This window comes from Embiotoca jacksoni, unplaced genomic scaffold (genome assembly GCF_022577435.1).
Source record: "Embiotoca jacksoni isolate LCO1_2020_lvr unplaced genomic scaffold, fEmbJac1.0.p SCAF_40, whole genome shotgun sequence".
In the NCBI taxonomy this organism is placed as follows: Eukaryota; Metazoa; Chordata; class Actinopteri; family Embiotocidae; genus Embiotoca; species Embiotoca jacksoni.
In genome coordinates, this window is record NW_027185393.1 from 2,320,665 (window position 1) to 2,347,097 (window position 26,433).

Sequence of the window (26,433 nt, forward strand, 5' to 3'; positions counted from 1 at the left end):
CTGACCCAGGTCCGCGTGCCTTATTATTATCATCATTTTGTAGTATCGTGTGACTCTTCTCTTCAAACAGCTCATGCTCCAGTTCACTTACATTACGTAAGGGACCGTGAACGGAGCACCGGCGGTGGAACACGTGGGTGCGAACAACCGACTATTTTGGATGTCATGTAAACTGGCCAATCAGGGAGCGGGGGTGTGAGGCTTTGACCAATCAGAGCGGGCGGGCGGGTGCTGCTGGGAGATAGGGTGATTAAGAGGCGGGGCCCCGTGATGACGTCGCCCGGAGCGCTCGTGTGACTCTGCGGGGTTACTGGAGTTCATGATCGATAGAAAGAGACGTTCAGGAAAGACTTTAAATGTTGTTGACCTACTGAGGTGATAACAGGCGGTGGCTGTTACATTAATACTACAGAGTTTAAAACAAGCAGCTGGTTCAGGACCTTTTCATTATGTTCAAATAAAACGTGCTTTTACAGAACATACTGCTGAATATAACATAATGTTGTTTACAATGAAGCCAAAGCACTGTGGACTGTAGGTGCAGCTTTATTTCCTCAGTCTGGTCTGTAAACACCAGATCTCTGACAGGAAGCAGAAGCATTTCATGCAAATAACACAGATGATTTTCAAATTAAAAGAACAGAGGACTGGAGCTCTTGTTTCTGGTAGGTAGAGTATTTTTACAGTAAAGTAGAGCTGAACATGGAGAGAAGTGTGTGGAGGGAGAAGTTGAGCTCCTCAGCCAATCAGAGATGTTGTTCACTGGGCCCTGATCCATACTCCTGTACATCAGCACCAGGTCACTGAACACACCTTTGGGAAATGTTCACCAGAAATCTGCAGCTGCTTCCAGTGAAAACGGGTCTGAAGCTCAGAAGACACTGGCTGAACCATGAAGACCTCCTTCTTCTCCACCCTGGAGGCTCAAGCTGCTGGCAATGCTGACAATCTTCTTCACCTGGGGAGAGGTTGTAGCAGCGGAGGTCTCACCTCACGGTCGGGGGGGCAGAGGGCGGTTCAGGTGGTTTAGGACCCTCAGTCATCAGGACGACGTGTCTACGTCCTCCTCGTCCTCCAGACAATAACTTAATCTTAACAAATTAGAAAGACCGAACTGAACGACACTGACGGAGAACAAACCCTCAGTGACAAGCAGACAAAACAAAGGAAATACACGTTAGAGATACAGTTTACCTACAACTTCATATCTGTCTTCAAAATAAACTAAATAAACACTGCTCTTCGCCTCAGTCTCTTATTGTGAAGGCCAGCTGTTCCCCAGACCAGCAGGAAGGTGACTCTTAAAATGGATGAATACAAGTTAAAGATAACAGAATGTAAATATAAAATGAGCTAAAAGTGTGAAGTGTGTCTGTCCTGCTGGTGATTGGTCACTAAGATAACTGGTGACATCATCAGGGTTGTTTTCTCAGACCTGTCTGAGGAGGATCTATAACTCACCTACTGGACCAGCTGATGTTCAGACTGTCCAACCTGTGTCAGTCTTTAATGTTGTAGTTCCTGATCCTGCTGGTTCTGCCCGGTGCTGCAGGTCTGCTGGTCCTGGTTCTGTTTGATGGTGTTTTAGCCGGGTCCCTCCTCTGCTGGACCTCAGCTGAGGGCTGACTGTGAACCAGACCGGGACCGTGCACCGTAATCTGGACTCCAGAACCAGCAGACTGGGACAGGTCCTTCCTGCTCAGCTCACCTTCACCTGCAGGACAGACAGGACACGGCTCTCTTCAACAGCTTTAACAAGGTTTACATCCACATCTGTGGGAGTCAGAGTGGTTCAGGGGTCGGAGGACAACTGTCCTGAGGTCTGCTGAATCAAATTCTGAGATTCTGTTTGGAAATCATGGACGCTGCATCCTCCAGGTTAAAGAGGAGAGGGACCATCCAGCTTGTTATCAGCTCAGTTCTACAGCCAGCATCTGTGATGGTACAGGGATGCATTAGTGCACATGGCATGGGTAGCTTGAACATCTGGAAGGAAAGGGAAGGTCTTGTTTATTTCAGCAGAACATTTTAACATCCCAAGTTTCTCTTTGACCGCGTCACTTACATGAACAAGGAAAGAACACAGAAACACAGTTTGTCCTTGTTTAACCCTCAATAGAAGATTCACATCAAGATTTAACTTTCCTAAACTTTGCTCTGTTCCCTCTGCAGTAGTTTAAACAGTTTCTTTAATATCTATTAAACCCTCTGACCTGCTGACCACAGTTTATTATCAGTTGCAGTCAAACATTGTGACAGTTTATCTGGTTTCACAACTGTTGAATGGTGTGATGCTGATCACGGCGTCTCAGCCTGACCGGGTTGAGAAACTGTTCTCTGGAAGGCCGACAGACGTTGAGCAACAGATCATCAGTGGATCTGTCCTTGACTGTGTCTACTGGGCCGACAGGTTGTGTATTCAGACGAAGTGACAAACTTTGTGTTTGTGAGGATGGAAAAGAGTCTGCAGCAGACTGGAGGAGTCTCTGACCAGGCAGGCAACAAAAGGACAAACAGCAGCCTGGTGGACTGAGACCTGGCAGGTTGGAGTAATACAAACTGTGACATGCTCACAGACTGCATATAAACCTACAGACTGCATATAAACCTACAGACTGGATATAAACCACAGACTGGATATAAAACTACAGACTGGATATAAAACACAGACTGAATATAAAACCACAGACTGGATATAAAACCACAGACTGGATATAAAACTACAGACTGGATATAAAACACAGACTGAATATAAAACCACAGACTGGATATAAAACTACAGACTGGATATAAAACTACAGACTGGATATAAAACTACAGACTGGATATTAAACCACAGACTGGATATAAAACCACAGACTGGATATAAAACCACAGACTGCATATAGAACTACAGACTGGATATAAAACTACAGACTGGATATAAAACCACAGACTGGATATAAAACCACAGACTGGATATAAAACTACAGGCTGGATGTAAAACCACAGACTGGATGTAAAACCACAGACTGGATATAAAACACAGACTGAATATAAAACCACAGACTGGATATAAAACCACAGACTGGATATAAAACCACAGACTGGATATAAAACTACAGACTGGATATAAAACTACAGACTGGATATTAAACCACAGACTGGATATAAAACCACAGACTGGACATAAAACCACAGACTGGATATAAAACTACAGACTGGATATAAAACTACAGACTGGATATTAAACCACAGACTGGATATAAAACTACAGGCTGGATATAAAACTACAGACTGGATATTAAACCACAGACTGGATATAAAACTACAGACTGGATATAAAACCACAGACTGGATATAAAACTACAGACTGGATATTAAACCACAGACTGGATATAAAACTACAGGCTGGATATAAAACACAGACTGAATATAAAACCACAGACTGGATATAAAACTACAGACTGGATATAAAACACAGGCTGGATGTAAAAAACAGACTGAATATAAAACCACAGACTGGATATAAAACCACAGACTGGATATAGAACTACAGACTGAGTATAAAAAAAAAAGACTGGATATAAAACCACAGACTGCATATAGAACTACAGACTGGATATAAAACTACAGACTGGATATAAAACTACAGACTGGATATAAAACAGACTGAATATAAAACCACAGACTGGATATAGAACTACAGACTGGATATAAAACACAGACTTGATATAAAACTACAGACTGGATATAAAACACAGACTGGATATAAAACTACAGACTGGATATAAAACACAGACTGGATATTAAACCACAGATTGGATATAAAACTACAGACTGGATATAAAACACAGGCTGGATGTAAAACCACAGACTGGATATAAAACACAGACTGGATATAAAACCACAGACTGGATATAAAACCACAGACTGGATATAAAACTACAGACTGGATATAAAACCACAGACTGGATATAAAACCACAGACTGGATATAAAACCACAGACTGGATATAAAACTACAGACTGGATATAAAACTACAGACTGGATATAAAACCACAGACTGGATATTAAACCACAGACTGGATATAAAACTACAGGCTGGATATAAAACTACAGACTGGATATTAAACCACAGACTGGATATAAAACTACAGACTGGATATAAAACCACAGACTGGATATAAAACTACAGACTGGATATTAAACCACAGACTGAATATAAAACCACAGACTGGATATAAAACTACAGACTGGATATAAAACACAGGCTGGATGTAAAAAACAGACTGAATATAAAACCACAGACTGGATATAAAACCACAGACTGGATATAGAACTACAGACTGAATATAAAACCACAGACTGGATATAAAACCACAGACTGCATATAGAACTACAGACTGGATATAAAACTACAGACTGGATATAAAACTACAGACTGGATATAAAACACAGACTGAATATAAAACCACAGACTGGATATAGAACTACAGACTGGATATAAAACACAGACTTGATATAAAACTACAGACTGGATATAAAACACAGACTGGATATAAAACTACAGACTGGATATAAAACACAGACTAGATATAAAACACAGACTGGATATTAAACCACAGATTGGATATAAAACCACAGACTGGATATAAAACCACAGACTGCATATAGAACTACAGACTGGATATAAAACTACAGACTGGATATAAAACACAGACTGAATATAAAACCACAGACTGGATATAAAACTACAGACTGGATATAAAACACAGGCTGGATGTAAAACCACAGACTGGATATAAAACCACAGACTGAATATAAAACCACAGACTGGATATAAAACACAGACTGAATATAAAACCACAGACTGGATATAAAACTACAGACTGGATATAAAACACAGGCTGGATGTAAAACCACAGACTGGATATAAAACCACAGACTGAATATAAAACCACAGACTGGATATAAAACACAGACTGAATATAAAACCACAGACTGGATATAGAACTACAGACTGGATATAAAACACAGACTTGATATAAAACTACAGACTGGATATAAAACACAGACTGGATATAAAACTACAGACTGGACATAAACCACAGACTGGATAAAAAACACAGACTGGATATTAAACCACAGACTGGATATAAAACCACAGACTGGATATAAAACCACAGACTGCATATAGAACCACAGACTGGATATAAAACTACAGACTGGATATAAAACACAGACTGAATATAAAACCACAGACTGGATATAAAACTACAGACTGGATATAAAACACAGGCTGGATGTAAAACCACAGACTGGATATAAAACCACAGACTGAATATAAAACCACAGACTGGATATAAAACACAGACTGAATATAAAACCACAGACTGGATATAAAACACAGACTGGATATAAAACCACAGACTGGATATAAAACCACAGACTGGATATAAAACCACAGACTGGATATAAAACTACAGACTGGATATAAAACCACAGACTGGATATAAAACCACAGACTGGATATAAAACTACAGACTGGATATTAAACCACAGACTGGATATAAAACTACAGACTGGATATTAAACCACAGACTGGATATTAAACCACAGACTGGATATAAAACCACAGACTGGATATTAAACCACAGACTGGATATAAAACTACAGGCTGGATATAAAACACAGACTGAATATAAAACCACAGACTGGATATAAAACTACAGACTGGATATAAAACACAGGCTGGATGTAAAAAACAGACTGGATATAAAACCACAGACTGGATATAAAACACAGACTGGATATAAAACACAGACTGGATATAAAACTACAGACTGGATATAAAACTACAGACTGGATATAAAACACAGACTGGATATAGAACTACAGACTGGATATAAAAAACAGACTGGATATAGAACTACAGACTGGATACAAAACACAGACTTGATACAAAACTACAGACTGGATATAGAACTACAGACTGGATATAAAACTACAGACTGGATATAAAACTACAGACTGGATATAGAACTACAGACTGAATATAAAACTACAGACTGGATATAAAACAGACTGGATATAGAACTACAGACTGGATATAAAACTACAGACTGGATATAGAACTACAGACTGGATATAAAACACAGACTTGATATAAAACTACAGACTGGATATAAAACACAGACTGGATATAAAACTACAGACTGGATATAAAACAGACTGGATATAAAACACAGACTGGATATAGAACTACAGACTGGATATAAAACACAGACTGGATATAAAACCACTTACTGGATATAGAACTACAGACTGGATATAAAACACAGACTGGATATAGAACTACAGACTGGATATAAAACACAGACTGGATATAGAACTATAGACTGGATATAAAACTACAGACTGGATATAAAACACAGATTGGATATAAAACTACAGACTGGATATAAAACTACAGACTGGATATAGAACTACAGACTGGATATAGAACTACAGATTGGATATAAAACTACAGACTGGATATAAAACTACAGACTGGATGTAAGACTACAGACTGGATATAAAACACAGACTGGATATAAAACTACAGACTGGACATAAAACTACAGACTGGATATAAAACACAGACTGGATATAGAACTACAGACTGGACATAAAACTACAGACTGGATATAAAACACAGACTGGATATAGAACTACAGACTGGATATAAAACACAGGCTGGATGTAAAAAACAGACTGAATATAAAACCACAGACTGGATATAAAACACAGACTGGATATAAAACACAGACTGGATATAAAACTACAGACTGGATATAAAACACAGACTGGATATAAAACACAGACTGGATATAGAACTACAGACTGGATATAAAAAACAGACTGGATATAGAACTACAGACTGGATATAAAACACAGACTGGATATAGAACTACAGACTGGATATAGAACTACAGACTGGATATAAAACTACAGACTGGATATAAAACTACAGACTGGATATAAAACTACAGACTGGATATAGAACTACAGACTGAATATAAAACTACAGACTGGATATAAAACAGACTGGATATAGAACTACAGACTGGATATAAAACTACAGACTGGATATAGAACTACAGACTGGATATAAAACACAGACTTGATATAAAACTACAGACTGGTTATAAAACACAGACTGGATATAAAACTACAGACTGGATATAAAACAGACTGGATATAAAACACAGACTGGATATAGAACTACAGACTGGATATAAAACACAGACTGGATATAAAACCACTTACTGGATATAGAACTACAGACTGGATATAAAACACAGACTGGATATAGAACTATAGACTGGATATAAAACTACAGACTGGATATAAAACACAGATTGGATATAGAACTACAGACTGGATTTAAAACCCAGACTTGATATTAAACTACAGACTGGATATAAAACTACAGACTGGATATAAAACACAGGCTGGATGTAAAACCACAGACTGGATATAAAACCACAGACTGAATATAAAACCACAGACTGGATATAAAACACAGACTGAATATAAAACCACAGACTGGATATAAAACACAGACTGGATATAAAACTACAGACTGGATATAAAACCACAGACTGGATATAAAACCACAGACTGGATATAAAACTACAGACTGGATATAAAACCACAGACTGGATATAAAACCACAGACTGGATATAAAACTACAGACTGGATATAAAACTACAGACTGGATATTAAACCACAGACTGGATATAAAACTACAGGCTGGATATAAAACTACAGACTGGATATTAAACCACAGACTGGATATAAAACTACAGACTGGATATAAAACCACAGACTGGATATAAAACTACAGACTGGATATTAAACCACAGACTGGATATAAAACTACAGGCTGGATATAAAACACAGACTGAATATAAAACCACAGACTGGATATAAAACTACAGACTGGATATAAAACACAGGCTGGATGTAAAAAACAGACTGAATATAAAACCACAGACTGGATATAAAACCACAGACTGGATATAGAACTACAGACTGAATATAAAACCACAGACTGGATATAAAACCACAGACTGGATATAAAACTACAGACTGGATATAAAACACAGGCTGGATGTAAAAAACAGACTGAATATAAAACCACAGACTGGATATAAAACCACAGACTGGATATAGAACTACAGACTGAATATAAAACACAGACTGGATATAAAACTACAGACTGGATATAAAACAGACTGGATATAAAACACAGACTGGATATAGAACTACAGACTGGATATAAAACACAGACTGGATATAAAACCACTTACTGGATATAGAACTACAGACTGGATATAAAACACAGACTGGATATAGAACTATAGACTGGATATAAAACTACAGACTGGATATAAAACACAGATTGGATATAGAACTACAGACTGGATTTAAAACCCAGACTTGATATTAAACTACAGACTGGATATAAAACTACAGACTGGATATAAAACACAGGCTGGATGTAAAACCACAGACTGGATATAAAACCACAGACTGAATATAAAACCACAGACTGGATATAAAACACAGACTGAATATAAAACCACAGACTGGATATAAAACACAGACTGGATATAAAACTACAGACTGGATATAAAACCACAGACTGGATATAAAACCACAGACTGGATATAAAACTACAGACTGGATATAAAACCACAGACTGGATATAAAACCACAGACTGGATATAAAACTACAGACTGGATATTAAACCACAGTTTGGATATAAAACTACAGGCTGGATATAAAACTACAGACTGGATATTAAACCACAGACTGGATATAAAACTACAGACTGGATATAAAACCACAGACTGGATATAAAACTACAGACTGGATATTAAACCACAGACTGGATATAAAACTACAGGCTGGATATAAAACACAGACTGAATATAAAACCACAGACTGGATATAAAACTACAGACTGGATATAAAACACAGGCTGGATGTAAAAAACAGACTGAATATAAAACCACAGACTGGATATAAAACCACAGACTGGATATAGAACTACAGACTGAATATAAAACCACAGACTGGATATAAAACCACAGACTGGATATAAAACTACAGACTGGATATAAAACACAGGCTGGATGTAAAAAACAGACTGAATATAAAACCACAGACTGGATATAAAACCACAGACTGGATATAGAACTACAGACTGAATATAAAACCACAGACTGGATATAAAACCACAGACTGGATATAGAACTACAGACTGGATATAAAACTACAGACTGGATATAAAACTACAGACTGGATATAAAACACAGACTGAATATAAAACCACAGACTGGATATAGAACTACAGACTGGATATAAAACACAGACTTGATATAAAACTACAGACTGGATATAAAACACAGACTGGATATAAAACTACAGACTGGATATAAAACACAGACTGGATATAAAACACAGACTGGATATAAAACTACAGACTGGATATAAAACACAGGCTGGATGTAAAAAAAAAACAGACTGGATATAGAACTACAGACTGGATATAAAACACAGACTTGATATAAAACTACAGACTGGATATAGAACTACAGACTGGATATAAAACTACAGACTGGATATAAAACTACAGACTGGATATAGAACTACAGACTGAATATAAAACTACAGACTGGATATAAAACAGACTGGATATAGAACTACAGACTGGATATAGAACTACAGACTGGATATAGAACTACAGACTGGATATAAAACACAGACTTGATATAAAACTACAGACTGGATATAAAACACAGACTGGATATAAAACTACAGACTGGATATAAAACAGACTGGATATAAAACACAGACTGGATATAGAACTACAGACTGGATATAAAACACAGACTGGATATAAAACCACAGACTGGATATAAAACCACAGACTGGATATAAAACTACAGACTGGATATAAAACCACAGACTGGATATAAAACCACAGACTGGATATAAAACTACAGACTGGATATTAAACTACAGACTGGATATTAAACCACAGACTGGATATAAAACTACAGACTGGATATAAAACCACAGACTGGATATAAAACTACAGACTGGATATTAAACCACAGACTGGATATAAAACTACAGGCTGGATATAAAACACAGACTGAATATAAAACCACAGACTGGATATAAAACTACAGACTGGATATAAAACACAGGCTGGATGTAAAAAACAGACTGAATATAAAACCACAGACTGGATATAAAACCACAGACTGGATATAGAACTACAGACTGAATATAAAACCACAGACTGGATATAAAACCACAGACTGGATATAAAACTACAGACTGGATATAAAACACAGGCTGGATGTAAAAAACAGACTGAATATAAAACCACAGACTGGATATAAAACCACAGACTGGATATAGAACTACAGACTGAATATAAAACCACAGACTGGATATAAAACCACAGACTGGATATAGAACTACAGACTGGATATAAAACTACAGACTGGATATAAAACTACAGACTGGATATAAAACACAGACTGAATATAAAACCACAGACTGGATATAGAACTACAGACTGGATATAAAACACAGACTTGATATAAAACTACAGACTGGATATAAAACACAGACTGGATATAAAACTACAGACTGGATATAAAACACAGACTGGATATAAAACACAGACTGGATATAGAACTACAGACTGGATATAAAACACAGACTGGATATAAAACACAGACTGGATATAAAACTACAGACTGGATATAAAACACAGGCTGGATGTAAAAAAAAAACAGACTGGATATAGAACTACAGACTGGATATAAAACACAGACTTGATATAAAACTACAGACTGGATATAGAACTACAGACTGGATATAAAACTACAGACTGGATATAAAACTACAGACTGGATATAGAACTACAGACTGAATATAAAACTACAGACTGGATATAAAACAGACTGGATATAGAACTACAGACTGGATATAGAACTACAGACTGGATATAGAACTACAGACTGGATATAAAACACAGACTTGATATAAAACTACAGACTGGATATAAAACACAGACTGGATATAAAACTACAGACTGGATATAAAACAGACTGGATATAAAACACAGACTGGATATAGAACTACAGACTGGATATAAAACACAGACTGGATATAAAACCACTTACTGGATATAGAACTACAGACTGGATATAAAACACAGACTGGATATAGAACTACAGACTGGATATAAAACACAGACTGGATATAGAACTATAGACTGGATATAAAACTACAGACTGGATATAAAACACAGATTGGATATAAAACTACAGACTGGATATAGAACTACAGACTGGATATAGAACTACAGACTGGATATAAAACTACAGATTGGATATAAAACTACAGACTGGATATAAAACTACAGACTGGATGTAAGACTACAGACTGGATATAAAACACAGACTGGATATAAAACTACAGACTGGACATAAAACTACAGACTGGATATAAAACACAGACTGGATATAGAACTACAGACTGGACATAAAACTACAGACTGGATATAAAACACAGACTGGATATAGAACTACAGACTGGATATAAAACTACAGACTGGATATAAAACACAGACTGGATTTAAAACACAGACTGGATATAAAACTACAGACTGGATATAAAACTACAGACTGGATATAAAACTACAGACTGGATATAAAACACAGACTGAATATAAAACCACAGACTGGATATAGAACTACAGACTGGATATAAAACACAGACTTGATATAAAACTACAGACTGGATATAAAACACAGACTGGATATAAAACTACAGACTGGATATAAAACACAGACTGGATATAAAACACAGACTGGATATAGAACTACAGACTGGATATAAAACACAGACTGGATATAAAACACAGACTGGATATAAAACTACAGACTGGATATAAAACACAGGCTGGATGTAAAAAAAAAACAGACTGGATATAGAACTACAGACTGGATATAAAACACAGACTTGATATAAAACTACAGACTGGATATAGAACTACAGACTGGATATAAAACTACAGACTGGATATAAAACTACAGACTGGATATAGAACTACAGACTGAATATAAAACTACAGACTGGATATAAAACAGACTGGATATAGAACTACAGACTGGATATAGAACTACAGACTGGATATAGAACTACAGACTGGATATAAAACACAGACTTGATATAAAACTACAGACTGGATATAAAACACAGACTGGATATAAAACTACAGACTGGATATAAAACAGACTGGATATAAAACACAGACTGGATATAGAACTACAGACTGGATATAAAACACAGACTGGATATAAAACCACTTACTGGATATAGAACTACAGACTGGATATAAAACACAGACTGGATATAGAACTACAGACTGGATATAAAACACAGACTGGATATAGAACTATAGACTGGATATAAAACTACAGACTGGATATAAAACACAGATTGGATATAAAACTACAGACTGGATATAGAACTACAGACTGGATATAGAACTACAGACTGGATATAAAACTACAGATTGGATATAAAACTACAGACTGGATATAAAACTACAGACTGGATGTAAGACTACAGACTGGATATAAAACACAGACTGGATATAAAACTACAGACTGGACATAAAACTACAGACTGGATATAAAACACAGACTGGATATAGAACTACAGACTGGACATAAAACTACAGACTGGATATAAAACACAGACTGGATATAGAACTACAGACTGGATATAAAACTACAGACTGGATATAAAACACAGACTGGATTTAAAACACAGACTGGATATAAAACTACAGACTGGATATAAAACTACAGACTGGATATAAAACTACAGACTGGATATAAAACACAGACTTGATATTAAACTACAGACTGGATATAAAACACAGACTGGATATTAAACACAGACTGGATATAAAACTACAGACTGGATATAGAACTACAGACTGGATATAAAAGCACAGACTGGATATAAAACTACAGACTGGATATAAGATATAAACCCACAGACTGGATATAAGATAAAACCACAGACTGGATATAAAACTACAGACTGGATATAAACTACAGACTGGATATAAAACTACAGACTGGATATAAAACCACAGACTTGATATAAAACACAGACTGGATATAAAACCACAGACTGGATATAAAACCACAGACTGGATATAGAACTACAGTCTGGACATAAAACTACAGACTGGATATAGAACTACAGACTGGATATAAAACACAGACTGGATATAAAACTACAGACTGGATATAGAACTACAGATTGGATATAAAACTACAGACTGGCTATAAAACACAGACTGGATATAAAACACAGACTGGATATAGAACTACAGACTGGATATAAAACACAGACTGGATATAAAACCACAGACTGGATAGAAGATATAAAACTACAGACTGGATATAAAACCACAGACTGGATATAAAACTACAGACTGGATATAAGATATAAACCCACAGACTGGATATAAGATAAAACTACAGACTGGATATAAAACGACAGACTGGCTATAAAACACAGACTGGATATAAAACACAGACTGGATATAAAACCACAGACTGGATATAAGATATAAAACTACAGACTGGATAGAAAACTACAGACTGGATATAAGATATAAACCCACAGACTGGATATAAGATAAAACCACAGACTGGATATAAAACTAAAGAGTGGATATAAACTACAGACTGGATATAAAACCACAGACTGGATATAAACTACAGACTGGATATAAAACTACAGACTGGATATAAAACCACAGACTGGATATAAAACCACAGACTGGATATAAAACCACAGACTGGATATAGAACTACAGACTGGCTATAAAACTACAGACTGGATATAGAACTACAGACTGGATATAAAACACAGACTGGATATAAAACTACAGACTGGATATAGAACTACAGACTGGATATAAAACTACAGACTGGATATAAAACCACAGACTGGATATAAAACGACAGACTGGCTATAAAACACAGACTGGATATAAAACACAGACTGGATATAGAACTACAGACTGTATATAAAACACAGACTGGATATAGAACTACAGACTGGATATAAAACACAGACTGGATATAGAACTATAGACTGGATATAAAACTACAGACTGGATATAAAACACAGATTGGATATAAAACTACAGACTGGATATAGAACTACAGACTGGATATAGAACTACAGACTGGATATAAAACTACAGATTGGATATAAAACTACAGACTGGATATAAAACTACAGACTGGATGTAAGACTACAGACTGGATATAAAACACAGACTGGATATAAAACTACAGACTGGACATAAAACTACAGACTGGATATAAAACACAGACTGGATATAGAACTACAGACTGGACATAAAACTACAGACTGGATATAAAACACAGACTGGATATAGAACTACAGACTGGATATAAAACTACAGACTGGATATAAAACACAGACTGGATTTAAAACACAGACTGGATATAAAACTACAGACTGGATATAAAACTACAGACTGGATATAAAACTACAGACTGGATATAAAACACAGGCTGGATATAGAACTACAGACTGGATATAAAACACAGACTTGATATTAAACTACAGACTGGATATAAAACACAGACTGGATATTAAACACAGACTGGATATAAAACTACAGACTGGATATAGAACTACAGACTGGATATAAAAGCACAGACTGGATATAAAACTACAGACTGGATATAAGATATAAACCCACAGACTGGATATAAGATAAAACCACAGACTGGATATAAAACTACAGACTGGATATAAACTACAGACTGGATATAAAACTACAGACTGGATATAAAACCACAGACTTGATATAAAACACAGACTGGATATAAAACCACAGACTGGATATAAAACCACAGACTGGATATAGAACTACAGTCTGGACATAAAACTACAGACTGGATATAGAACTACAGACTGGATATAAAACACAGACTGGATATAAAACTACAGACTGGATATAGAACTACAGATTGGATATAAAACTACAGACTGGCTATAAAACACAGACTGGATATAAAACACAGACTGGATATAGAACTACAGACTGGATATAAAACACAGACTGGATATAAAACCACAGACTGGATAGAAGATATAAAACTACAGACTGGATATAAAACCACAGACTGGATATAAAACTACAGACTGGATATAAGATATAAACCCACAGACTGGATATAAGATAAAACTACAGACTGGATATAAAACGACAGACTGGCTATAAAACACAGACTGGATATAAAACACAGACTGGATATAAAACCACAGACTGGATATAAGATATAAAACTACAGACTGGATAGAAAACTACAGACTGGATATAAGATATAAACCCACAGACTGGATATAAGATAAAACCACAGACTGGATATAAAACTAAAGAGTGGATATAAACTACAGACTGGATATAAAACCACAGACTGGATATAAACTACAGACTGGATATAAAACTACAGACTGGATATAAAACCACAGACTGGATATAAAACCACAGACTGGATATAAAACCACAGACTGGATATAGAACTACAGACTGGCTATAAAACTACAGACTGGATATAGAACTACAGACTGGATATAAAACACAGACTGGATATAAAACTACAGACTGGATATAGAACTACAGACTGGATATAAAACTACAGACTGGATATAAAACCACAGACTGGATATAAAACGACAGACTGGCTATAAAACACAGACTGGATATAAAACACAGACTGGATATAGAACTACAGACTGTATATAAAACTACAGACTGGATATAGAACTACAGACTGGATATAAAACACAGACTGGATATTAAACCACAGTCTGGATATAAAACCACAGACTGGATATAAAACTACAGACTGGATATAAAACACAGACTGGATATAGAACTACAGACTGGATATAAAACTACAGACTGGATATAAAACCACAGACTGGATATGAAACCACAGACTGGATATAGAACTACAGACTGGATATGAAACCACAGACTGGATATAGAACTACAGACTGGATATAAAACCACAGACTGGATATAGAACTACAGACTGGATATAAAACAGACTGGATATAGAACTACAGACTGGATATAGAACTACAGACTGGATATAAAACTACAGACTGGATATAAAACACAGACTGGATATAGAACTACAGACTGGATATAAAACCACAGACTGGATGTAAAACTACAGACTGGATATAAAACACAGACTGGATATAAAACCACAGACTGGATGTAAAACTACAGACTGGATATAAAACTACAGACTGGATATAAAACCACAGACTGGATATAAAACACAGACTGGATATAGAACTACAAACTGGATATAAAACCACAGACTGGATATAAAACTACAGACTGGATATAGAACTACAAACTGGATATAAAACCACAGACTGGATATAAAACCACAGACTAGATATAAAACCACAGACTGGATATAAAACACAGACTGGATATAGAACTACAAACTGGATATAAAACCACAGACTGGATATAAAACTACAGACTAGATATAGAACTACAAACTGGATATAAAACCACAGACTGGATATAAAACCACAGACTAGATATAAAACACAGACTGGATATAAAACACAGACTGGATATAAAACTACAGACTGGATATAAAAGTGTTCGTAGCTTCAGGTCTGTAAAATGGTTCTGATCCAGAAGTGTCTTCAGCTGCAATACCAGCGAGTGCCACTAGAGGTCGGCTCCAAAAAGCCTCCGGCTCCATAGACTCCCATTCAACTTCTCTCATCAAATCCAAAGTGAATAAAATGTTTCCATCAGTTATCTCGGTGTTGTTAGCTAAAGTCACTCCTTCTTATTAGTTTTCTGGAGGTCCATCTGAAAATAATCCCTCATTCATTAGAAAAGAAGATTCAAGAAGACCTGTTTTTGGGGGCGTGTCTGTTTGATTGACAGGCCTGTGGTGCAGTCAGGTTACAGCTATCGGTGGGCGGGACGTAGTATCGTCAGGTTTCCGATCAGATCGGTCAGATCCACCGCTGGCTCCTCCCCCAGCTCGTCCAAATATGGTCACTTCCTGCTCCAAACTGCTCCGAACTAGCAAAGATGGTGACTGACAGAATCTGAACTGGAGGATTCATAATGTTCACAAACCAACGATGACATCACTTATGGTTGATGACATCACTGATGGTTGATGACCTCACTGATGGATGATACTTGGACATGCTACTGTCATCACAGCAGGTGCATGAAGTCACTCAGCTACAGGGGGAGAAAATGTGACTGTTTCCATGGACATAGACCATATTTGAAAACTGAAAGAAAATGGTGGATTCATCTTCAGTCAGTTCTCCTCCGGAGCTGTGAAACATGACCTGCAGATATCAGGAATACTTTTAAAACATGTCTCTTTACTTTAGTCTTCAACCAGCTAATCCTGAAGCTCTCCTAAACTTTGAACCACTGCACCTTTAAAATGGATATTGTTCTATTTTATATTTTAACTGTAGTTGTGTTTAATTTTATGCATTTCATTTCTTTCTTTTTTTTAAATATTTTTAAATGTTCCTTTATATATATGAAACACTGCATGTCATTTTCTTGCTGGGACAACTTTCAGCTGCATTTCTGAAAGGTGTTATACAAATAAAGTTTATTATCATTATTATTATTATGATCTGAAGCACAGACTTCTGAATGGTTCAGTATGTTGCAGCACTGACACCAGTCCTTTATAGTGTGATATGTGCTGACTGTGCACTTGATCTTTTTATCGGAGCATTAGCATGTTGATATTATATTGATGTAGCTGAGTGGAGGTTGGATGAGTAATTCATTACACTGACAGTAAGCTGACAGCAGGCACCTGTTGGTGAGCTTGAACCTAGCGTGTAGCGTGTAGTGTGTAGCGTGTAGCGTGTAGCGTGTTGCTGTGTACATGTGGAGCGGCGTGCTTCTATCTGAGTCGGTGTGGTTACCTTCTGAAAACACAGACAGACCGAGTCCGTGGTCCAGTTTGTCCCACAGCTCCTTTAAAGAGCGCAGAGACTCGTCTGATGACAGGTGAGGCCGGGACACACCTGAGTGGAGCTGTGACGGAGGAGGACGGGTCTCTTTGTACTCAGAGCTCTGAAGAAGAACAGAGGAAGAGTCATCTTTAAAATATTTTACTGACAGGCCAGTGAACAGTCTGGAATCAGACAGACATAAACACGTATTATTATTATTATCACAGTTTATCAGTCCAAACTTAATGAATGTAGAGACTAAAATGTTTCAGAAAGATGGTTTTGAACCAGCAGACGTTCATTCAGTGAACTCAGCAGCTGAACTTTGTAATAATTTCATGTGAAACTGAAGTCTGTCACCTTTGACCTCTCCGTGACGTCGTTCCCCTGAGAGTCGGCAGGTCCTTCAGTCGGAGGAGCTCGACTGTTGGTTCCGGGGAGGAGACGAGTCCTCTGCTTCAGAGCGTACTGCAGCTCCTGTCAGTCAATAATAACAATCATAATTATAATTATAATTTTCAACTACATTTGTATAGCCCCATTCAGACAAGAAATGCAGATCAAAGTGCTTCACAGCGAGAAAATGACATGCAGTGTTTCACATATAAAGGAACATTTAAAAATATAGAAAAGAAATAAAATACATCAAATGAACACAAATAGTTAAAATATAAAATAAAGCAATATTATACGGACTGCTGCACCCTCAGTGCAGGAACGAGCACTACCACAGGTCCTTCGTCCCGACGGCTGTCACACTGTTCAACACCAGCCTAAAATAATGGAGCTGTATGTCAGAACACCTGACACATTTCTTCATCCCAAATTGTATTTATTGATTTTTTTTTTTGTGTGTATAGTTTGTGTGTGTGTATTCATTCATTGGTCTTAATTTTTCTAAAACATTCTTTATTGTATATAATAGCTACTATATGTATATTATTTTTTATTTTATTACATACGTATTTGTAATTTTTGCTTATTGTGTGCACCTTTTCTTTTTCTCTTTTTCTCCTCACTGTGTTTCTATGCTGCTGTGATGACTAAATTTCCCCACTGTGGGATTAATAAAGTCTTATTTTATCTTATCCTATTTTAATATGCAATGTAAACACATTAGTGGGTCCACAGCGCCCTCTGGCGGTATGACAGAGAATCAAACAGCAGTTTCAGTCCGAGTGCCCCCTGAGGTGAGGTGGATTTTATTTTAGATGGATATAATATCTATTTCACTTAATGACCTATGATAATAAAATGTTAAAGACTAGCACCACTGTCTCACCTTACTTTCATTTTTCCTGAGATGTTGAATCCACCTGTGTCTGTAAGATTCAACAGTTTAACTGCATGTCAGGACAAAAAACACAAAGTCCAAGAAGTCTCTGTGGACCGATGTTCTCAAATAGATGATGTAAACCAGGTTCCCTGCATGTAAAGGACTGAACTGTCTGCTCATCATGTGTCTAACAGCGTCTCTACAGAGCAGCATGGTGGGGTGAGATGTTTCAGGGAGACGATGACTGCAGAGGAACGGAGACCTGACCAGTGAGATACCTGTGAGGTGAGCTGATACTGCAGCTGCTGCAGGACAGACAGACGGTCAGCTGGGTCTCCTGCTGGGTCTCCTGCTGGGTCTCCTGCTGTCTCTGTGGTGTCCCTCTCTGGCTCCACTGATTCTGTTGGAAATACAAAGAACTGAAGGTACTTTCAAGTTGTTAATTATGCTCCCTCCTGTCCTCTGTCTTCCATCCTGAGGACCCAGGAAGTGCTCGAGGTCCTCCGTCATTAAGGATGTTAAAATTCAGAGGCAGGAGAAGTCTCACAGAGGACTCAGCTGATGTGTTGCAGCAGCAGAAGGATCAGTCAGGGTGTTACTGTAGTATTCATGATGTTGTAGATTAGATCAACTCCAGGTGGAAACAGCACCAATGGTAGTTCTATAGTGACTCATATGTTTCATAATATAAACATAATACATGTGGGAATTATAAATAATAAAATATATTCTCCTATAACTTTGTCTATTTCTTCTTTGTGAGCCAAAATCTTGACATTTGTTATTTCCCTTTCTTGGAGCCTGTTGGCTCGTTGTGACTGTGATGTACAGAACAGTCTTGGTTATCATGAGGCGACAGTGTTCAGTATTCATCCAGCAACAAGGGATTTTAATCTGTTAATTCTGATGTAATTTATTCTCCACATGTGATAGATGATCCCTGCAGATCCGACAGTTGAAATGTAACATCATGAGTTGTTTGCTGTCTCCTCAAAATGATGCTGCAGGAAGTGACTGTCACACATCCTCAGTGGGAGGAGCAAGGACCAAAGGAAGAGACGAACACATGAAGTGAGGAAGTCTTCCTGAGGTCTGACCGGGACAAACACTGCTAACACACTCTGTGGCCACCAGAGGCACACTGGGAGAACATGGCGTCCCAGTCTTCACAAGTAAACAGCACAAACAACTTTACATGTCTGCAGGTTCACCACAAACACACCTTCCAGTCTCAATATGTTTGAGTGTGCGCCTGTTTCACTCCTTTATTTTGATATGCAGAGATAATTCTAGATGATGAGCAGAACTGAATGAATGAAGAAGTTTCTGTTTCGGTCTGTTTGCATGTTTTCTGGACAGTTTGTTCATTTAGCGGCAAAAGAGGGAAATCCTTCGTAAAAGACTGACGCGTCATCGATTTGGCCAAACAGTGGAGTTCTGTTACAACCACACATGAAGTATATCATTCTGTGGATGGAGAGAAGACCGTATTTATAAATATGCATTTTTTTTTTTAAATGTCTATGTGAGGCTGCTTCAGTTTAATTTCATACATGTGCTTCTTTCTGCAGAACGTCTTCAGTGCCTGAAGCAAGAAATGGTTCTGGAGTACGACGACTGCTGCAGAGCTGAGCTTTACATGTTGAATGACTCAGTCCATGTTAAACTGTGATATATTGTTTGAAACCACCACATGTATTTTCATGTTGCTCTGACCTGAGGTTCAGTGATGATGGACTGCTGCTTCCTGGCTGGAATATCAGAGCACCACATTTTCCTGCAATTCTGGAAGTTTCCAAAGTGTCTCTGAATTTAAACATCATTTTATTAAATCAAATCCTGGTTGAACTGGTACTGAATGAGCGTCTGCTGACAGCAGCGTCTGCTCTGATCTGTGAGGTGCTGAGTGTGTCTCCGTACCCTGCAGTCCTGTGGTGATCTGTGCCCGGAGGCGGTTGCCCATCTCTATCAGCTGCTGCTTCTCTCTGCTCAGACGGGCGATGCAGGACGCTGCCTGCTTCAGTCTGCTGCGCAGGAGAGGAGGGCTGCTTTTACCCCGACGGACATCTCCGAACACAGCAGCAGACGTCGGAGCTGAAACCTGCTGCTGCAAATACAGCTTCTCCTCCTGCAGCCGCCGCACCAGAGCACTCTGACAGGAAGGAAGAGGAGAGGAAACAGGTTCAGGTCGCCACCGGGATGCAACACAGGTACACCGATCTTCATTCAGTACCTGGTCCAGGATGGTGGCGGGAGCAGGGGTGTCGGCAGGGTCACCCGGACGCAGACCACCTGTGGATCATCACCACATATCAGGACAAAGTTCACACAGAAAGTCCTTTTACATCACTAACGGACAGAAATAACATCCGAAACAAGATAAAGGTTTCAGTTATCAGGTGAAAATATAATCAAATGAATATCTGTTGGAGAGCAGCAGCCAGGTTTTACCAGCTTGACACTTCTTGACAGTTTAAGTTAAATTAAAATGACCTTAAAAGTTAGATGAAAGTTAAAGCTGCGTCTTCTGTTACACGACAATAGGAGTTATATATATATGGGAGTGCTTGATGGGTAATGTTTTTACAAAATAATTCAAAACATTTCATAGGAAACTCTTGTTTGTTCTGTGTTTAAGTGCATTGTTTGTATTTGTCGGTCTCCACTCTGATGCTCCTTCCTGTTCCTGATGGGGAACTCGACTATAACTACTCACCCTGTAACGTGCACTCTGTAATGTTAGAATATGGAACTACGTGAATGAAACCTTCAGAGGACCTTGGTTCTCTCTGTGTTTGTGGTGTGAGACTGTACAGGTCAGCTCCTCTGCAGGTCTGTCTGTGGCTGCAGCCAGGTGAGACACACCTGTAGCTCCTCCCAGCTGCCCCTCCAGGTGCCTGCTGCATGACACCTCCTGGTCCGCAGGCTGAGTGCAGTCTGGGGAGGATTTCACCAAGATATGTTAGACAGGACTGTTGTGTTAGGTCAGTTTGAACTTTAACAAACTTCAGTGACACTGGCTGACCAATGTTTCCATGGTAACAATCAGTGACCTGCTAACCACTTGGGTCAATTGAAAAAAAGGTGGAAAAAGGCAAAAGCAAAAGCTGCTGACCACACCTGCTTTGGAGAAGATGTCAGCGGGGGGTCGGAGGGCCACCTGAGTGTTAGCTGAAGGCCTGACGGAGGATGCTGGATGCTGAGCCGACGGAGGAGAAGAGGTCTGAGGATCAACCTGAGGACGGAGACAGCTGAGACCCTCCATGTCCTTCCTCATCTGGGTGACCACAGCACGCAGGACGCTGTTCTGCTGCTGCAGACGGTGGATCTCCTCTGATGACAGAGAATCTACGTCTGGTGGGACACCCTGAGTTCATGGAGACACAACGATGTACTTAATGTTTATATATCAGGTGACTTTACATCATATGTCCTTTACATCATATATCCTGTCATGTCTTTACATGCACATTTACAGGGAGATCTACTGAAGATATGTGGCCCACTCTTATGCACTAAATGGTCAAATTGTAAATAGTGTCAGAGGACATCAGAGTGGTGCAGCTCCTTCAGTGATGTGTGATATGTGTGAAGTGTGATGTGTGAAGTGTGCGAAGTGTGATGTGTGATGTGTGATATGTGTGAAGTGTGTGAAGTGTGTGAAGTGTGTGATGTGTGTGAAGTGTGATGTGTGAAGTGTGCGAAGTGTGATGTGTGATATGTGTGAAGTGTGTGAAGTGTGTGATGTGTGAAGTGTGAAGTGTGTGAAGTGTGATGTGTGAAATGTGTGATGTGTGAAGTGTGTGAATTGTGTGAAGTGTGACGTGTGAAGTGTGTGAAGTGTGTGATGTGTGAAATGTGTGAAGTGTGTGAATGGTTGAAGTGTGTGTAGTGTGTGATGTGTGTGATGTGTGTGATGTGTGTGAAGTGTGTGATGTGTGTGATGTGTGTGATGTGTATGATGTGTGTGAAGTGTGTGAAGTGTGTGAAGTGTGTGCAGTGTGTGAAGTGTGTGATATGTGTGAAGTGTGTGAAGTGTGTGAAGTGTGTGATGTGTGTGAAGTGTGATGTGTGAAGTGTGCGAAGTGTGATGTGTGATATGTGTGAAGTGTGTGAAGTGTGTGAAGTGTGTGAAGTGTGATGTGTGAAATGTGTGATGTGTGAAGTGTGTGAATTGTGTGAAGTGTGATGTGTGTGAAGTGTGACGTGTGAAGTGTGTGAAGTGTGTGATGTGTGAAATGTGTGAAGTGTGTGAATGGTTGAAGTGTGTGTAGTGTGTGATGTGTGTGATGTGTGTGATGTGTATGATGTGTGTGAAGTGTGTGAGTGTGTGCAGTGTGTGAAGTGTGTGATGTGTGTGAAGTGTGTGAGTGTGTGCAGTGTGTGAAGTGTGTGATGTGTGTGAAGTGTGTGAGTGTGTGCAGTGTGTGAAGTGTGTGATGTGTGTGAAGTGTGTGAGTGTGTGCAGTGTGTGCAGTGTGTGCAGTGTGTGAAGTGTGTGAAGTGTGTGAAGTGTGTGTGTGTGTGCAGTGTGTGAGTGTTCTGTGTGAGCTGCAGCTGGTCAGGTAACAGAACCTCAGCATGTTGCATCACTTGTTGTCAGTCCTGCGGTTCTTCTGCTCTGGGAACATTTCTGGGTGTCGTGTGTCACGGTGACATTTGAGCATGCATGTGAGTCTCTGAACGATCCGATCACTCTCTGTCCACTCTGTGACATTAAGTCAAGCATACAGGATGAGCTTCTCATGACATTTAATAACACGACAAACTGGGATGATGATGATACTCATGATAAATGAAAGGTACAAAATTAGTAGTCTGCAGATGTGAGATATGTCCTCTGTATATGGTGTCTGTTCTCACTGTAACAAGGTGCATCAGATGGAACATTGTTTACAATATTATATATTTTTGACAGGGCACACACATGTTGGGACATTCTCCTAGAAAGATGAGCCCAATGGTTTTAGGAGAAATAATACCATGCCTTGTTATATTGAGTCTGATCCCAGGATTTATCTTCCATGGTTTAGAATCACGACCACTGACTGTATACAAGGTCATTACATGGACATGACTGAGGTACGTCAGGCAGCTCAGCGGCTGGTATGTGGGGCCTCCCCTCAGTCACTCAGCCCCTAGGAAAGGCCACCATCCCTCTCAGGGCGGTCGAGGAAAAGGTCAAAGGCCAAAAACAGGACGGCCCCAAAGACTCTGTGTTAGTGTTAATGACGATGATTGAAAGGTCAAATCTGCCAGGAATCATTGGTGGTCCTCTTCTGAGGACATTGTGAGAAAGATTCTGTAGAGATAGTTTTCAGAGTAACTAAAAGTAGAGCTACAACATGTGTTCCCCACACATGACATCATGCAGTGCACTAATAGGCCGTTGGACGTGTGCCACCGATGCTGCTCCACCTACAGAGGAGAGTCGGCACCGGCCGAAGGAACAATTCATTCCTGAACTCATGAAGCAGAACAGAGTGAGTCTGTTGGAAGAAGAAAAGCAGTCATTAACTGCTCTGTGTGGTTTAAAGGTGTGAAGGAAACAGCTGCTGGATTGTGTCTCATTGTATCTATGCAACAGATACCACCGAGTGCAGAGGTGAACAGAAAGGTCAGAAATGTGGAGCAGTTCATGTGGAGCTTTAGATGGCAGCAACGGTTGTCAACAAAACTCATGACTCGGACTCGTGCTAAGAAATCTGGGAACTTATTTTCAAGATAAAGGAAAAGTTTCTCTGTATGTGCGCTCGATAACCCAAACAACACTTCACACAGCAGAGAATGGATGTGTGTGTGATCCAAACACTGAGTCCCAACACCATCAGAACCAACATGAGATGACACCAATGTCTCCACAACCTGCTGTTTGATTGCCAGCAGATTCACCTTCATCCTGTTCCTGCCTCCGCCTCTCGTCTTCATCCCTCACAGCTGATGATGTCTGGGGTGAACACGTGGGACCCACACAGGACTAGAACGTCCTGGACTAGAACGTCCTGGACCAGATGAAGTCAGGAGCATGTTTTTCCCTGCCATTCGTGGCTCCACATTTATTTCTTCTTTAGACCCAGACGAGCCTCTACCAGACGGGGCGACGGCCACAGAAGAATCAAGGACCACAAACTGGACACGCTGAAGATCACACAACATCCAAGTCCTTCTGGTTCTGAGTGTGTATACCTGTACAGGTGGCCTGGCATTACCACATATACTTCATTGTGTGAATATCTGGGTGTGGGTTCACTCCGTAGAGAATCATCTGCAGTCGTAGCATCATAGTGGGCGTCGACCTCGGTTTCATTTTGAAACCATTGGAGCAGCTTCAACCAATCAGTGTGGACTGAAACCAGCTGAAACTCTACTGTAACTACAAACACATAACTTACACCATCAAACTGAACAGCTGACACTGGTCAGTTATAGGCTACCTGTACAGGTGTAAACCAACCATCAACCATCAGTGATGTCATCATCCATCAGTGATATCATCCATCAGTGATGTCATCAACCATCAGTGATGTCATCGTTGGTTTGTGAACGTTATGAATCCTCCAGTTCAGATTCTGTCCGTCACCATCTTTGCTAGTTCAGAGCAGGAAGTGACCATATTTGGACGAGCTGGGGGAGGAGCCAGCGGTGGATCTGACCGATCTGATTGGAAACCTGACGATACTACGTCCCGCCCACCGATAGCTGTAACCTGACTGCACCACAGGCCTGTCAATCAAACAGACACGCCCCCAAAAACAGGTGTTCTTGAATCTTCTTTTCTAATGAATGAGGGATTATTTTCAGATGGACCTCCAGAAAACTAATAAGAAGGAGTGACTTTAGCTAACAACACCGAGATAACTGATGGACACATTTTATTCACTTTGGATTTGATGAGAGAAGTTGAATGGGAATCTATGGAGCCGGAGGCTTTTTGGAGCCGACCTCTAGTGGCACTCGCTGGTATTGCAGCTGAAGACACTTCTGGATCAGAAC

At 39.0% G+C, this 26,433-nt stretch overlaps 1 protein-coding gene across 2 annotated transcripts in view; it reads right to left on the reverse strand.

Moving 5' to 3' along the window:
• Nucleotides 1-526: 526 nt before the first annotated feature.
• Nucleotides 527-26,433, reverse strand: part of ccdc57 (coiled-coil domain containing 57) — a 40,546-nt gene continuing 14,639 nt past the window's right edge. For both annotated transcript variants that reach the window (XM_069168514.1, XM_069168513.1), the window contains exons 13-21: nt 22,561-22,807; nt 22,306-22,377; nt 21,674-21,732; nt 21,361-21,592; nt 19,719-19,840; nt 18,525-18,641; nt 18,135-18,285; nt 1,462-1,714; nt 527-1,091 (exon numbers count right to left, since the gene is read on the reverse strand). In XM_069168514.1, coding sequence (XP_069024615.1) covers nt 1,500-1,714; nt 18,135-18,285; nt 18,525-18,641; nt 19,719-19,840; nt 21,361-21,592; nt 21,674-21,732; nt 22,306-22,377; nt 22,561-22,807 — 1,215 coding nt within the window. In that variant the 3' untranslated portion in view covers nt 527-1,091; nt 1,462-1,499. The remainder of the gene's footprint in view (nt 1,092-1,461; nt 1,715-18,134; nt 18,286-18,524; nt 18,642-19,718; nt 19,841-21,360; nt 21,593-21,673; nt 21,733-22,305; nt 22,378-22,560; nt 22,808-26,433) is intronic.